The 17910-nt window shown below is 38.2% G+C and overlaps 2 protein-coding genes across 3 annotated transcripts in view; one reads left to right on the forward strand and one right to left on the reverse strand.

Moving 5' to 3' along the window:
• The window catches only part of RAB5A (RAB5A, member RAS oncogene family), a 36151-nt gene extending 18328 nt beyond the window's left edge, over positions 1-17823 (forward strand). For both annotated transcript variants that reach the window (XM_025376915.1, XM_025376914.1), the window contains 4 exons: positions 8800-8951; positions 9259-9381; positions 11212-11305; positions 16359-17823. In XM_025376915.1, coding sequence (XP_025232700.1) covers positions 8800-8951; positions 9259-9381; positions 11212-11305; positions 16359-16474 — 485 coding nt within the window. In that variant the 3' untranslated portion in view covers positions 16475-17823. The remainder of the gene's footprint in view (positions 1-8799; positions 8952-9258; positions 9382-11211; positions 11306-16358) is intronic.
• The window catches only part of PP2D1 (protein phosphatase 2C like domain containing 1), a 31256-nt gene continuing 25920 nt past the window's right edge, over positions 12575-17910 (reverse strand). Inside the window, exons 3-4 of the transcript XR_003118171.1 lie at positions 16846-16948; positions 12575-12789 (exon numbers count right to left, since the gene is read on the reverse strand). The gene's annotated coding sequence lies outside the window, so the exon portion shown is untranslated. The remainder of the gene's footprint in view (positions 12790-16845; positions 16949-17910) is intronic.

Below are 17910 nucleotides of genomic sequence, written 5' to 3' on the forward strand. Positions count from 1 at the left end.
ACCTTTTCTTTCTGACTCTAGCTACCTCACATAAGTAGAATTGTACAGTATTTGTACTTTCGTGACTTCCTTATTTCATTTAGCATAATGTCCTCAACATTTCATCCATATTGTAAAGCATGTGCCAGAATTTCCTTCCTAAAACTTCTTAGGCTGGATAATATTCCATTGTATGTATATACTTTGTCTTGTTTGTCCATCATTGGACACTTAGGTTGCTTTCATCTTTAGCTATTACGAATAATGTTGCTGTGAACATTGGTGTACAAATACTGTTTTAAGTTCCTGCTTTCACTACTTTTGGATATATTCCCATAAGTGGAATTGCCGGATCATATGGTGATTCTGTCTAATATTTTTGAGAAATATCTATACAGTTTTCCACACCAGCTGCAAAGCAGTTCCAGTTTTTCCACGTGATCACCCACACTTTACCTTTTTCTCTTGCTTTGATCATAGCCATTCTAATGGCAGTGAGGTGGTAATTTGTGGTTTTGACTTGCATATCTCTAATGATTGGTGATATTGAACATCTTTTCATGTGCTTATTAGACTTATTTATTTATTTATTTTGGTTTTTTGAAACAGGGTCTCACTCTGTCACCCAGGCTGGAGTGCAGTAGCATGATCACAGCACACTGCAGCACATGAGCTCAGGTGATTCTTCCACCTGTACCTCCCAAGTAGTCTGGCGCATACCCTCGCGCCTGGCTCATTTTTAAATGTTTTACAGAGACAGAGTCTCACTATATTGCTCAGGCAGATCTTGAACTCCTGCTTAAGCAGTTCTATTATCTTGGCCTTCCAAAGTCCTGGGGTTACAGTTGTGAGCCACTGTGCCCATCTCTTATTGGTCATTTGTGTATATTCATTGGATAACTGTCTATTCTAGTCCTTTGTCCATTTTCGTCTTTTGAGATGGAGTTTCAGTCTGCCGCCCAGGCTGGTGTGCCATGGCACCATCTTGACTTGCTGCAACCTCCATCTCCTGGGCACAAGGAATTCTTCTGCCTCAGCCTCCCGAGTAGCTGGGATTACAGGCAACCACCACCACGTCCGGCTGATTTTTGTATTTTTAATAGAGACAGGGTTTCATCATTTTGGCCAGGGTAATCTTGAACTTCTGACCTCAGGTGATCCACCCGCTTCAGTCTCCCAAAGTGCTGAGATTACAGGCATGAGCCATTGCGCTCGGCCCTTTGTCCGTTTTCTAATCAGGTTTTTTGTTGTTGCTGAATTGTAGGAGTTCCTTATATTAATATATTCTAGCTTTCAATCCCTTATCAGATGCTCATTGATTTTTAAGAATGAATTCTAGATAAATTAGTATTTATAGATCACCTCTTAAGATGGATTAATTTTGGGAAGATTGCTCTCTTTCTATATGTTATCTACATAATAATTTCTTATTTTGTTGTTAGGCTTTTGGAATATTTTCTTTTTGCGTTTACTCACAGTGTATATGCATTACTGTGCCCTATTTATTTCCCCCCGGGTGCTGAGTAATACTTTGCCCGATTCTACTTTTATTTCTTTCTTTTCCTCACATTAATTGAAATGTAACTCTTCCCTAACTACACTCACGACTGTGGCTTCTGCAATGCATTCATTGGGTGCTTCCTGTATACACACACTTTTGTAGGAAATAAAAATGGCCTCAGTTTTTTTTCCCCCCGTTTTCAGCTATGTATTCTTCTCTATGTGTAATTTTATCATCTGAAGTTAGTGCTTATCTGAGAAAATCTGTTATGTTGGATTACTGCTATTAGTACTCATTTTCCCAGTGAACCAATTTCTGTCTTCACTGATAACTTTAGTACCTGATTCTAACAATCTCTAATTTGAATTTTTTTTTAATCACAAAGCCACATTCTATTTCTGAAAATTTGAACAAGACCCTTTCCCCTCTCTAGTCACTGCATCCTTTCCTTTTAGTTTTAATTGCTACTTAATATTTACTACGTATTTAGTTACTAGTATTTTTTTTTCACTTACACATTTGGATTTTTTTTAAAAGGTACTCAAATATGACAACCTATATTATTGTTTCTCTATACACATTTATTTACTACCGAAAATTGAAAAAAACAGCATATCGAAATTTCCTTACTGCAATTCAAATCTTTGAAAACCAGAAAATCTGATTTATTATGCTGTAGCCAAACTACCCAGTGTTTTCTTTACATTGTTTCCCCACAAGTTACTTTACTTGTGATTCTTTCTTTTGAGACAGCCTGTCTCTGTCACCCAGGCTGGAGTGCAGTGGCACAATCTCAGCTCAGTGCAACCTCTGCCTCCAGGATTTGAGATATTCTCATGCCCCAGCCTCCTGAGTAGGTGGTACTACAGGCACGTGCCACCATGCCTAGCTAATTTTTGTATTTTTAATAGCCAGGGTTTCACTGTTTTGGCCAGACTGGTCTCAAACTCCTGGCCTCAAGTGATCCTCCTGCCTCAGCCTCCCACAGTGTGCTGCGCCCAGCCTTACTTCCAATTCTTGATGACGGATTTCGTTTCACTAACAAGGTTGTTTTTAATTATTAAATAGTTTTAAATTCTTTGAGCATAAAAGTTTGTTCTACCTACTGTCTTGAACTCCTGACCTCAAGTGATCCACCTGCCTTGGCCTCCCAAAGTGCTGGGATTACAGATGTGTGAGCCACAGTGCCTACCCTATTTATATTTTTTCATTATGCTAATTTAGGAGATAAAAATTGTTTTTACTATGTGGATGATTTTGTTGACTACTGGTCTCCTTTTCCATTCTTTTGTGAATTGTCTTTACATATTTATTCTTGAGGTTCTAAAAATTTTCTGAACATTTATAATAACTTTCTACAGATTGAAAATACTAATCCCTTAGCATCCATTGTAGAAATTTTTCTCATTAGGTTTGCCCCTTTGTCATGGATGTTATGACACAAGTTTTGCAAACCTGAAGTCTCATATTTTTGTGTAATCAAATCTGTAGTCTTATATAGAATTTTGGTCAATTTTAATAAAGCAATTCTTTCCTGTCAGTTTTGATAAATAATAAGTTTGGGCTTGAAGTTGTATGGTTTCTCAGTTTTTGTATTTTTTCCCCTTTCTGTTTAATTCATGTAGAATCATTTTAGTTATGAGGTGGGGGTTACTTTGTTTTTCTTTTTTTTCTTGAGATGGTGTCTCACTCTGTCACCCCGGCTGGAGTGCAGGGGTGTGATCTTGGCTCACTGCAACCTCTGCCTCCTGGGTTCAAGCAATTCTCCTGCCTCAGCCTCCTGAGTAGCTGGGATTACAGGCGCATGCCACCATGTTGGTCAGGCTGGCCTTGAACTCCTTACTATGTGATCCACCCGCCTCAGCCTCGCAAAGTGCTGGGATTACAGGCATGAGCCACCATGCCCAGCTGGCCACTTTGTTTTTTAATTATTAATCTTTGGTTTAATGCCATCAATTTGGATATCCATTCCCTCGCCCAGTGTGTTGTAATGTCTTCTCCTGGCTTACTGTTTGAGTCTTGCATATTATTATAGGCCTTTGGTATTTGCAGATTTGACATTTAAAGCTTCAGCTATTCTCACCTGATTCCAAGGTCTGTGATAAAGTAATTTGTAGTTTTGCTGAGGCTGAAATGTTACTTGCTTGCTGCCAGGCTTGCAAATAGGAACTGATCACGTAGCTCAGAGGGAGCCTATCAGACAGGCCAGCACCCACATCTCAACGCAGCTTTGTTTTTCTCTACTTGTCATCGCGTACACAGTAACTCTCGAAGTGATAAAAGCTGTTTCTTTGTGAAATATGGGCCCGAAAAGAAAACCAACTACTAGTGCTGGTGATGGAAGTGAAGAGAAAATGAAGCGGTCTAAGAGTGATGGTTCTTAGCCAGAAAATAGACGTTTTGGATAAATTAAAGTGGTTTTACAGATTCAGGTAAGTTTGTGGTTGGTTAATGTTGCTACTGTATTGATGTAGTAGTTTATCTTTTCAGTGGCAGAATTCGTTTACATAACTTTATAAATTACTAGTAATGTATTTTTAGGAGCACTAAGGATTTGAAGATGTTACCTAAATGTCAGTTACACTTCACCGAGTTTTACAGGGGAAATTAAACACTGTAGTGGAATTTGGCCAGGTGTGGTGGCTCATGCCTGTAATCCCAGCACTTTGGGAGGCCAAGGTGGGTGCATCACCGGAGGTCAGGGGTTTGAGACCAGTCTGGCCAACATGGTGAAACCCCCATCTCTACTAAAAATACAAAAATTAGCCGGGCGTGGTGGCGGCCGCCTGTAATCCCAGCTACTTGGAAGGCTGAGGCAGGAGAATCACTCCAACCCAGGAAGCAGAGGTTTCAGTGAGCCGAGATCGCGCCATTGCACTCCAGCCTGGCCGACAAGAGCAAAACTCCGTCTCAGAAAAAAACAACACTATAGTAGTATTTTAAAATGTTAGGACTTTAGGAAATCATGAACGTCTTGGGGTGTATTATGTATATCAAGAGTTTGTTATACTGGCCTACACTATTCCAGTAATATTTCTGTTCATGTAGTACTGCAGCACTTTTCATTTTTTTAAGTATATTATAAAACTGATTTTCCCTGGCCTCTAATGTTGGTCTTTTTCTCCCCCAAAATTATGCTTTATCATACCACATAAACAATAGTACAGTGATGGTGGTGGCGGTGGTTGTTTTGAGACGGAGTTACACTCTCGTTGCCCAGGCTGGAGTACAATGGCACAATCTCGGCTCACTGCAACCTCTGCCTTCCGAGTTCAAGTGATTCTCCTGCCTTAGCCTTCCAGGTGGCTGGGTTTACAGGCATGTGGCACCATGCCTGGCTAATTTTTTTGTGTTTTTAGTAGAGACAAGGTTTTGCCTTATTGGTCAGGCTGGTCCCAAACTCCTGACCTCAGGTGGTCCACCTGCCTTGGCATCCCAAAGTGCTGGGATTACAGGCAGAAGCCACCGCACCCGGCCCAGTACAGTGTTATCAAGTGAAAAATATCTTGATGATGTTTTTGAGGTTGTGTTACAACTTGAGTAGAGAGACCTTGTGGAATGTCTGTTTTTTCACATTTGGGAGCTGCCTCTGTCTACATTCAAATGTTATCTGAAGTACCCTTTAAATGGTTCCATGTATCTTTTTGAACTTCCTTCTTTTGGTAGACATTTTTGAACAGCTGTATGAACAAGGATTTATATTAGATGCTGGTACAGAGAAGAACTGCTACAGGTTGAGCATCCCTAATCTGAAGTCTGAAATGCTCCCCAGCTCTTCGAGCATCAATATGATGTCACAAGTGAACAGTTTCACACTTAACACCTTTGCTTTCTGATGAGTCAGTGTACATAAACTTGGTTTAATGCACAAAATTATTTTAGCTTCAGGCTGTGTGTACAAGCTTTATGTGAAACAAATGAATTTCATGTTTTGACTTGGATCCCTTCCCAAAAATGTCTCATTATGCAAATACTACAAAATCTTTAAAAATCCAAAACACTTCTGGTTCCAAGCATTTCATGTAAGGGATACTTAACCTGTGGTCATTGCCCAAGTAACTCTCAATCAAGAAGAAAAGATATAAACCAATGATTATAAAAGATGTGAAATGTTATTACACAGAGAAATCTGGGAGCACAGATGTAGGAGATATTAACTAGGGTGGAATGAAGGAAGGTTTCTAAGCAGAGTTGAGGAATGAATTGATTATCTTTGTTAATCTGAGTGGGATCCATTCCTGTTCCAGCATGGTTTCCCCTGGTTTTGTTCCTAGATTTAGAAATAATGCCCTAGTATAGAAATAATTGCTATAAGGAAGAATCTTAACGTGTTTATTAGGAATGGATATTGACTCAAATGCCTTTTTGTAATTTGTTTAAAAGGATTTTCTTCATTAACCTGTTATTGTAATGGTTTTGTATTTCTGAAAGAATGTACTTGGTCATGGGCCTTTGTCTTAATGTATTTGTTGCAATTTCTTTGTATTAGGCATTTTTGTACATGTATGGTGGCCTCTTGTGGTATCTTTAACTGGCTTGAGAATTGGATCGTATTTTCTCTAAGGCAATATCTCTAATACACTTGGCCCTCTGAATCTGTGAGTTCCGCATTTATAAATGCAACCAACTGCAGCTTGAAAATATTAAGGGGGAAAAAATTCACTTAGCTCCAAAAAGCAAAAATTAAATTTGCCACACACTTAATACTGTGTTGAATCTAGTGGATGACGTGATGCGCAGGCATTGTATTACCTAATACAATGTAATCTAGAGATGCTTTAAAGTACAAAGTAAAGTAATCTAGAGATGCTTTAAAGTACACAGGAGGCTGTTCTTAGGTTATATGCACATACTTTGCAATTTTATATCAGGGACTTGAGCATCCTCAGATTTGGTTACCCGTTGGGGATTCTAGAGACCAGTCCTTCATGATAGATGGGAAAGTTCTGGAAACAGTCCTCCACAGATACTGAGGGACGACTCTAGTTATTTCCCTGAGCCTGAAGTTTGCTTATGGATGTATAAATGAATGTTTTTACTACTAGTATACTTTGTGAATCATAGTATGTCTAAAAAATAAAACAGTCTATGCACATTTTAATCCTTTTTTTTTTTTTTTTTTTGCAAGTCTGCATCAAACTATACTTGGAAAAAGGCTTGTGTATTGTGATTTATTTTCCTCTTTTCCTTTTTGATAAGAGTACTGTCTTAGGGAGTTAATTTTAGTTTAAAAACATGTTTTGATCCTACAGGAGAACCTCTCATGACCTTGAAAAAGTGACCTAGTGCTCTCTGGATATCCTTTACCATAAATACAGCATTTTAGAAAATGGATAATCCTGCTAATTGTTGGTTTAAAAAAAAAGTTTGAACTGGATTAGAATATATTTTACAATATGATGAGTGAGAATTCATAAAACTATCAATTAGAATCTTAAGTCAAAATGAAGATGTTTACAGTATTGTTTGCAAAATTCAGAAGATTTTAGTTGTTGATACTAAAGCCAGCAACCAGTTAACCTAAAAGAGCATAAAAAAAAAGTTATGGCTAACATAAAAGAGATACATCTCGTTAGACTTGGTTTCTTTAGCACATTTGATACTGGTTAGTACATCTCTATCGACATCACTAGATAAACTGCTGTAATTTAGAGAAATGTATCATAATTCCTTTGCATAATATTTAGAAAGGTGTAATTCAAGTGCATACCAATTTGGAAATAGGGTTTGAATATCACACCTTGAGCTAAACGTGGAAGGAAGGGAGGAGCATACCAATTTACAGTGAATGATAGAGCAGCAGCAGCGGGCGGTCTAATGGCTGTGTGTGGGTCTTTTAATTTTAACAATATTGTATCATTTTATAATGCTACGTTCTTTTTTTTTTGAGACAGAGTCTCTGTTGCCAGGCTGGAGTGCAGTGGCGCAGTATCAGCTCACTGCAACCTCCGCCTCGTGGGTTCAAGCGACTCTTCTGCCTCAGCCTCCCGAGTAACTGGAACCACAGGCAGGCACCACCATGTCGAGCTAATTTTTGTATTTTTAGTAGAGACAAGGGTTCACCATGTTGGCCAGAATAGTCTTGATCTCCTGACCTCGTGATCCGCCCATGTCAGCCTCCCAAAGTGCTGGAATTACTGGCATGAGCCACCATGCCCAGCTTGTGATGCTGCTTTCTTAGTGTTAAAATTAGAATCAGGAAAAGTACAGATCCGAAAAATTCTTATGGCAGGGAATGAAAGGTAGGAGCAAATATTGAATCAACTGAACAAATTAAATCTAGGTTAAGGTAATAATGACTACCATAATTAAAGTGTCACAATGTTTTAAAAAATAATATAACAAAAGGCCGGGTACAGTGGCTCATACCTGTAATCTCATCACTTTTGGGAGGCACTGCAGTCTGGGCGATAGAGTGAGACTGTGTCTCAGGGAAAAAAAAAAAACATATATAACAAGAAATACTAACTTGGTGGTAATGGACTGGGACTAAATTGCCAGAGTGTGCCAATAAAATCTAGTAAAATGGAACAGGACGTGGTGTTGGCAATGTAGATGGTACTTTTAAGCACACTGGGTTTCCTGCGACTTCCATTTTTTGAGACTATCATTGCATTTCTTTAATTGTAGAGCAGTTTTGAAATGTAGTCTTCGCTGGGCTCGGTGGCTCACGCCTGTCATCCCAGCACTTTGGAAGACCAAGGTGGGCGGATCACCTGAGATCAGGAGTTCGAGACCAGCCTGGCCAACATGGTGAAACCCCGTCTCTACTAAAAGTACAAAAATTAGCCAGGTGTGGTGGTACGTGCCTGTAGTCCCAGCTACTCAGGAGGCTGAGGCAGGAGAATTGGTTGAACCTGGAGGCGGAGGTTACAGTGAGTTGAGATCACGCCCCTGCACTGTAGCCTGAGTGACAGAATGAGAGTCTTGTCTCAAAAAAAAAAAAGAAGGAAAAGAAATGTAGTCTTAAGCTTATTTAGTATTATAACAAGCTTTTCTAAGATGCAGAAATTTTTCAATCTGTGATTTCACTACAAAGGCCCTATATGTAAGCATATATGTAAATAGCTTAAAAGCACAGCTTTGCCAGTATTTAAAAGCTGTTATCAATTGTGGGTATGCAATCTGTCAAGTTTCTAGGTGTTTCCTTTTTTTTTTTTTTTTAACCCTCATTTATTGCTTTTAACTGACACATAATAGGTGTACATATGTATGGGGTTCGGTGTAACATTTTGATACATGTATACAAGCAGGTGTTTTCTATATTATGAAAACATTTGGAGAAAAATGATTAACTTATTGCAGTCCTTTTCTTTCAGCTGCTTTTCTAACCCAAACTGTATGTCTTGATGACACTACAGTAAAGTTTGAAATATGGGATACAGCTGGTCAAGAACGATACCATAGCCTAGCGCCAATGTACTACAGAGGAGCACAAGCAGCCATAGTTGTATATGATATCACAAATGAGGTAAGTATGGATGCATTGCACAGTGAAATTAATTTGAGTACCCACTTTTGGTATTCAGAATTTTGATTAAATATTTTGGAAAATCTTTTTTTGATAGTCAATCTTGACCTTTCTGCTGAAGCTTTTGTGAATTAGAAAATCTGGTTTAAAAAAAAAAAAAAATGAAAATGTCTCATAATACAGTAGTCCTAAGAATTTCTTTCCCACACTCACTGTGGACAGTCTTTTAAAAAAAGCCTTGTATCACAAAGATGCTTCCTAACCATTTTTTGAGCCTATGCCCAATAGCTGTTTCTTTGTTTAACAGGAGTCCTTTGCAAGAGCAAAAAATTGGGTTAAAGAACTTCAGAGGCAAGCAAGTCCTAACATTGTAATAGCTTTATCAGGAAACAAGGCCGACCTAGCAAATAAAAGAGCAGTAGATTTCCAGGTATGTTGAATTTAACTTTCACTTGAAAGTCCCTTTTTTTCCTGTAAGTTTTTATTTTGTGTCAACACTTGAGTTAGTTATAATGTTAAAACCATGCAAGTAATAGAAAAGACTGATTTTTAAAACAAATACAAAATACTACATATAATAAAATGTTTCTGATAAACCTAAATTTTCAAATAGATTACTGGAATATATAAACTGATCAAAAGATTTTGTAGACTTAAACAATAAAAGCCGGGTGCAGTGGCTCACGCCTGTGATCATAGCACTTTGGGAGGCCAAGGCAGGTGGATCACCTGAAGTTGGGAGTTCGAGACCAACCTGACCAACTTGGAGAAACCCTGTCTCTACTAAAAATACAAAAGTAGACAGGTGTGGTGGTGCATGCCTGTAATCCCAGCTTCTTGGGAGGCTGAGGCAGAAGAATTGCTTGAACCTGGGAGGCGGAGGTTGTGGTGAGCTGAGATCACACCATTGCACTCCAACCTGGGCAACAAGAGCGAATCTCCGTCTCAAAAAAAAGAGAGAAACAGTAAAAGTAGTCATTGTTCACAGTGCACAAAGTGATTGTACCCTGCCCTAATTCCTCCATCCCACACATACTTTATGTCCTAACCGTCTTCTACTTATCTGCAAGTATGTGTCAGCACGTGTGTGTACCCACATATGTCCATACGCAAACACTCATGTGGTTGTTCTTAAAGCGGCATTCAAAAATAAAGGCTCTGCCAGTCGGTATCCAGAGTTGGAAAATAATAAGCTAAAAACTAATAATTTTAAAAAAATTTTAAGGCTAAAAAAAATCCAGTTTGTGTCTTACGGTTGCTAATTCAGAATGTTTGCTGCTGCAAAATAGAGCAAGTGCAATCACTTAAAAACAAAGCAGGTCCTCTACTTCGACATTCTTTTTAAAACTGCCTGTTCTCTTGCTCTTTGGCTTCTCTACTAGAAGGGTGGTTGAGGCTATTATGTATATATCAGTGATGGAATAGTTTTCTGTTTTGATGACTGTAGATGGAATACATGTATTCTTCCACCATTAGGTATTAAGCTGGGCATGTTACACTTGTAATTTTATTTAATTCTTAGGAAAATGATGTGAGATGTAGTATCATCCATTACTGTTTCCAAAATTGTTGCCTCCCCAGCACTAGAGTGGCAGAGAAAATACTTAAGTTACAGTCAAAAGTGGCCCTGTCACATAACAGTTCAAAGGAGCCTCAGTTGTTTCTTTGTCCAATGGGAAAGATCATTGGTTACCCCTCATAACAGCTATGAGGATGAAAAGTAATAATATATGTAAAATGTAAAAGCATGACAAAAATGTAGGGCAGTAATGTAATTTTCAAAGGAATGATTCATGATATATTCAAGACTATAATGTTACTGTACAGGTCACTGAAAATTAAATATGAGGGTGTCATTTAGTAGTTGAAGCCAGTGTTAGATATTTGGTTTCCCTTTGTCTTCATTGCAGATAATAAGTGTAAATAAAAATTGCCATTGAGATCAAAGAGAGTTTTATTTAGAATAAGATAATTCTCCCCCAACTCTGGAACTCAGTATTTGAAAGCAGATTTAATGTAAGAACAGATTAATCAAGGTGGGATAATGCAAGAATTTCAGACAAAAAAGGAAATAGTCCTTTATAAAATTTTCTTGCACAGTACTCTTACCTCTGTTGTAGCTATTACATAGTTGTTGATTATAGATGATTATAGGAATCAGGTTGGAGCAGTAATAAGTAAGTCTCCTTTTCTATAACAAGTTTAAAGCAGATACAGCATATTTCCAAGAGATATATCTCATTTTTTGTTCTATAAACAGGAAGCACAGTCCTATGCAGATGACAATAGTTTATTATTCATGGAGACATCAGCTAAAACATCAATGAATGTAAATGAAATATTCATGGCAATAGGTAAGATTAATATCTCTTTTAAAATGATCAGTATAAGCAAAACAAGCATGAAGCATATTTGATTTGACTGTCTCTTTTTTAAAAAAGTATTGGGGGTGAGTGTGTGTGTATGTTTGTGTGTGTGTGTGTGAGAGAGAGAGAGAGATATTATACCACTTTTCTAAGTCCCTTCCACAAAGCAATACTTTGTTGGTAATATTGTTAAATTTGAAAGATAATTACCTATTAGGTTGTAATACTGTCAGTTTAGGCAAGCTTCTTCCAGGTGAGTTAAGCCTTAACCTCAACCTGATAGTTCAAATAGATAAATTTTGCAAAGCTTTCGCTGGGAGATTTGGATAAATATGTTTTTTTATTAGGTTATACATTTTAAAAGTCAAATTATTGGTAAGTATAACTCAGAAGAACATGACACATAAGTATACAGATTGACAAATTATTTTAATGTAAACATTATAAGGAAGACGATTTCAGAGCATAGAGGCATAAGGAGAAAAAAAAGAAAACAAAACAACATCCATACTTTATATTTGATCTTACACAGTGTTCTTGTCATTGCTTTAAGGTTTTTTTTTTCCGGAGACAGAGTCTCACTCTGTCGCCCAGGCTAGAGTGCAGTGGCGCGATCTTTGTTCACTGCAAGCCCCACCTCCCGGATTCACGCCATTCTCCTGCCTCAGCCTCCCGAGTAGCTGGGACTACAGATGCCCGCCACCATGTCTGGCTGATTTTTTTGTATTTTTAGTAGAGATGGGGTTTCACCGTGTTAGCCAGGATGGTCTCGATCTCCTGACCTTGTGATCCACCCACCTCGGCCTCCCAGAGTGCTGAGATTACAGGCTTGAGCCCCCGCGCTTAGCCCTGAGGTGCTTTTAACCGATGGTAATTGCCGTTTCAGTTTTTGATTATAGGTAACGAAGTTGGAGTAGTATTATAAGCCTCTTTTCTATAACAAAAATAAAGGTTGGTTTAGTTTTTTGGTTTTAGATTTTATTTTATTTTATTTTTTTAAGCCTTTCCTCTTTTCAATGGTTTTAATGTATAGATTCTACCTGAAGGGTATGTTTTGGTGGTTCTCAAAGTTTGCCATCTGTGGTTTTCATGTGCCCTGCACTCTTCTCATCCCACAACACCTTTTATTTTACAGCACTGATTCTTAACCGGGGTGTTCACAGTCCTTACTTACACACTCCAAGTAAGAAATACTCTTAAATTGAACTCATATAAATAAACAGTTAATAGCTGAATCAGAGAATAATGAAAACCCAGTAAAAGTTGCAAGTATTTTTATTGTTTTTCACTAGGTGACAGAGTTTAATGGTACTTCATTTGAAATGGGAAAAAACTTGCCTGTTTCTCATGTAAAATGTTTTCCTGAAAAACTCAAGTTTGCAGTTTGCTAGGGAAATACTGGCACAGTTGCGAAGGGTTGTGTGATAATATACTCATTTTACAAATGTGACAGATTACACCCAGGATCACATCTGAAAAGTTAGAGGAAACAATGAGATAATAGGTCTTTCAAATCAGCCTGCACTTTTAAACCTTTCTCACAGTATTTAAACTCTACCAGATGGACTTCAGTTTGTACCTTTTTATTCAAACATGCGAATAAAGTCATTTTTCGAGTTAGAAAGCAGCCTACATATTTTAGCTTTTTGTTTTTTTCTGAAATTAGAATGTTTCCCTTCTTAAAACCTATGTGTAAATGGAATTATGGCCTTTCCATTTCCTTCACTAGATTAGTAATTTTTTTCTTCTATATTATTTTTTTGTTATGAAGGAATACTTTGATTAGTGACTTAAATCACACAGTGCACTCATAACAACTGTAATCAATGCAGGGACTAAAAAGTTTCTCATTCTGGTTTACTTCTTTCAGCCTCCTAATCTCACTCACATCTGATTTAAACACTTAGGGAACCATGCTAAATAGGGAGACATGATGGATTGCTCAATCCAGAACCTAAGTTGTTATTATATACAGTATATAATGCTGTTTTGTGTCCTAGGTACCAGCGTTCAGCATCTCTGGGGCTTTGCTTGTAAATACATTTTACTGGAGATATACCATTATAATACCATTTATGCTACCAGCCTAGAGCCAGTCCCAGAGAAGTGGCCCAATGGAAGTCTTTCTTTCCGAGCTTCAGTGCTCCTGGCTCCCAAATGCATTGCACAACCCAGCATCTAGGATTCTAAAAATGATTGATGCTGATGTAGAATGGAATGTGTAGAACAAATAAAGTATAAAAGGTCCACAATGCAACTAGGCAATCAGATCTCAAAGCAGAGTATATTCAATTTCTGAGTAACCTGAGTCAAAGCTATGGTAAAGTTAGAGTCTTACCATAGTAGTCTGTCCCCAAGATTGATAGAGATCAGTGTGTGCAGCCACTCTTAAAATCAGTACTCTTAGACATGTTTAATATTCTGCTTCCCCTCAAAAAATGAATTTAGCACATTAAGGGTCTTACGGATTAAAACAAACTACAGCAATCTCCAACTTTACAGTGGTTTGACTTACAATTTTATAACTTACTGATGGTGTGAAGTGACATGCATTTAGTACATTCTCAGCTTACTATGAGGTTACATAGAGAAACCCATCATAAATTTCAAATACCATACATGAGGTCGGGTGCGGTGGCTCATGCCTGTAGTCCCAGCACTTTGGGAGGCCAAGGCGGGCAGATCACTTAAGGTCAGGAGTTGGTTAGGAAATGAGCCTGGCCAACATTTCGAAACCCCCGTCTCTACTAAAAATAGAAAAATTAGCAGGGCGTGGTGGTATGCGCCTGTAGTCCTAGCTACTTGGGAAGCTGAGGCAGGAGAATTGCTTGAACCCAGGAGGCAGAGGTTGTAGTGAGCTGAGATCATGCCACTCATGCCACTGCACTCCAGCCTGGGTGATAGAGTGAGACTCTGCCTCAAAAAAAAAAAAATCATAAATCAAAAACATACAAATTAGGATGGATATATCAGGATGTAGCCCCATCGTAAGTCAAGGAGCATCTGTATATCCAGCAGGTACTTTTTTTAATCAGTGGGAACACTCCAGAGAACAACCACTCGCTGTATAGAGCTTGGCAGAGGTAAAGTCGTAACTGCTGGTTGAGTGTGTTGTCTGAATCTGACAAGCCAGACTCCTCTGACTCAAATAAAGTTAGGAAATAGGTTTTGGAGATGAGGTCTTCAGGATAATTCTATTTGGATTAGGTATGGCTACTGGTCAGTCAGATTAGGATTCATCAGCCTATAAAAGGAGAAAATGAGGTTGGTTGCAGTGGCTCACTCCTGTAATCCCAGTACTTTGAGAGGCCACGGTGGAATGATCTTCAAGGCCAGGAGTTCTAGACCAGCCTGGGCAACAGAGCAAGACCCAGTCTCTACAAAACAAACAAACAAACAAACAAACAAAAAAAAAGCCAGGCATGGTGGTGCATACCCTGTAGTCTTAGCTACTTGGGAGGCTGAGGTGGGAGGATCTTTTGAGCCCAGGAGTTCAAGGTTTCAGTGAGCTATGATTGTTGCACCACACTCCAGCTTGGGCTACAGAGGGAGACCTTGTCTCCAAAATGAAAAGAAGTATGGCTGCAGGCTACATTCAAAGTAAGATCACAACAAAGTGTTGAGTATGTCTGAATGTATGTGGTTATGTTTGTGTCTAAGTGTATTTCCACTAGCATGCTAAGGTATGTTTGTGTGTTCGTATATTTCCTCCAGTATGCTAAGTTTTGACACATGCAGGCATCTAACTTGGGTCTTATCTGTCCTTTGCCCAAAGCATAGATTGTAATTGTTCATTCTCAAAAATCCAACTCTTACCTATTTCCCCTTTATTTCAAGGCAGCTGATGGTTACTCTGCAAGGTGTAAGTTTCTCTTTTAAAAACTAAGAGGTCGAGCATGGTGGCTCATACTTGCAGTCTCAGCACGTGAAAGTCTGAGGCGGAAGGATTGCTTGAGCCCAAGAGTTCCAGACCAGCCTAGGCAACAAAGTGAGACCCCATCTCACTTTGGAACTCAGGGCTGCTCACACCACTGCGCTTCATCCTGGGTGACAGAGTGAGACCTGTCTCTTAAAAAAAAAGAGAGTGTGAGAGAGAAAATGTATATAGATGTTTTAAGGCCAAAGGCTGTGGAAGCCAGGAAGGAAATAGTAGATATGATCTATCATAATTCGGGGTGATAATTAGTTGCACAATAGAGGACAAGTTTTGTTGAGGTGATGATTACAATGGTATTTGTTTCTATCCTGACTTGTTCTAAAAAGCGTTTGTGGCAGCCTGGAGAATGCTGATATGAGCTGAGCTTCTTTATAAACTTACTGATAAGCTTACTGGCTGGCCATCATGTTTATTAACTTAGATTTTTTTAAAAATAGAAGTAATAATGAGGCCAGGCACCATGGCTCATGCCTATAATCCCGGCACTTTGGGAGGCCGAAGCAGGTGGATCGCCTGAGGTCAGCAGTTCAAGATCAGCCTGGGCAACATGGTGAAACCCCGTCTCTACTAAAAAACAAAAATTAGTTGGTCGTGGTGGGGCATGCCTATAATCCCAGCTACTCAGGAGGCCATGGCACAAGAATCGCTTGAACCCAGGAGGTGGAGGTTGCAGTGAGCTGAGATCACGCCATTGCACTCCAGCCTAGGTGAGCCTGGGTGACAGAGCGAGCCTCCATCTCAAAAAAAAAGAAGAAGAAGAAGAAGTAATAATGAGTATAAAATAAAATACAACTTTTCTGGTATTACTGAGTGAATCTGTGTAGAGAATTACATAAAGCACTAGTCAGGCTTAAGTTTTAATTGTGTCTACAGCCAGTCCCCATCTACCCTTCCCCCAACACAGTTACCCCAGAAATCAAACTCCCTAAGACAGCAACCAATGTTTTGGCATTTAATAGATAGTAAACATTTGAAAAGAATGAACATGTGGTTATATAATACTTTGGGGGTAACCTAACTGGAAAGAAAAATTATAAATAGCAGGTGAAACTGATACTAATATGAGTATTCAAATATTCCATTTATTTGATCATTTTCTTTCAGCTAAAAAATTGCCAAAGAATGAACCACAAAATCCAGGAGCAAATTCTGCCAGAGGAAGAGGAGTAGACCTCACCGAACCCACACAACCAACCAGGAGTCAGTGTTGTAGTAACTAAACCTCTAGTTTGAACTAGCTGGAATAGTCTTCTGCTTCCTAAATGTTAATAACAATGGAATTGGAGCATTTAACCAGCCCAGTATGACTTCCAAAAGAAGAGACTTATGATAGAGTCAAGTTTCTAATACAGAATTATTTTAAGTGTTTTGAACTTAATTTTTAATAACATGCATGGGTCCTTCTCACTAATGTTTCAACAATAGGGAAAAAATGAGAACTATGTGGACACTTGTTTCATTGGAAGGTTAGGAGGAATAATTTCTCATCACTAGGAATATAGACAGATGACTGTCTGGACCCACACAGTTAACCAGCCCATTTCTCCACACTGGTACAGTAGTCACCTGTGAAAAAAAATTTGGAACTTACTAATTTGGGCTTTTCAAAAACATCCTTTTTTTAGAAGGAGATTCTAAAGTTATTTATGATGCTTAGCCGTAGTATTCAGGCAAATGTTCATTTCTCCTGGTATCTGTATTTAAAATGTACATTCCACATTTTAATAAATTAGCCACAAGAAAATAATCCCACATATACAAGGTCGGGGGGTGGGGAAGAGTATTAATGGTATCTTAATTATAGCCAGTCCCATTTTTTTTTTAAATGGGGTAAAAATCAAATGCAATCCCATCTTGTTTTAAGAATTTGAGAACTAATAAATGCACCTTAATGGATAGTGTTCCTTTCAAACATGTGAGTTCTTTAACAAAAATGAAATAAACCAGGTGTCTGATTTCCGATTAATCACTGCTGGCCATTACATAGGTTTTGTTGTTTGGGGCAGGGAGGGGGCTTTTGTTCCCTTTTGACATAATATAGTCAATGCACTAACAATTATGTATATTCAAACTTGATTATTTTAAATTCGATCTTCAGCTGTACTGTAAATAGGGTACTGCATTGTAGTCTCCATATCTGTATTACTTTTCTGTAATATTTAAGAGTTGCTTAAAAGTATACAAAATGTACAGTTACTAAAATAGCTAATTATTTCTCTCTCCCCCTTGGACAAGAAGGGGCTTCAGTTGTTCCTCCATGGCTAGAACCATAATAAACAATGTACCCGTAATTTGTAACATAAAGTATTGCAATATGTTAGTAACAATCTTGCAGCCTTCTTTTCCAAAGTTCATTTTATTTTGATCAGTTCAGTATATTGCACTAATTATTTTAGGTATTTTCATTATATGAAAGCTACCATGTGTCAGAGATGATTTAGTCTATTTAAGTGTTGGACTGCTAGGAGAACTTGTACATTTACAATAATGCAGAATTAGGAAAACGGTTCACCAGTGTTTAGTTTTATATTGAGGTGCTCAGGTTGGAATAAAGTGGTATAAAAAGCAAGTATTGGTTTTTCTTTCTTTTTTTTTTTTTTTGGCATAAAACAGTGAACATATATAAATATTATATGACCTAATATCCGCTTTTATA

This window comes from Theropithecus gelada, chromosome 2 (assembly GCF_003255815.1).
Source record: "Theropithecus gelada isolate Dixy chromosome 2, Tgel_1.0, whole genome shotgun sequence".
Lineage (NCBI taxonomy): Eukaryota > Metazoa > Chordata > Mammalia > Primates > Cercopithecidae > Theropithecus > Theropithecus gelada.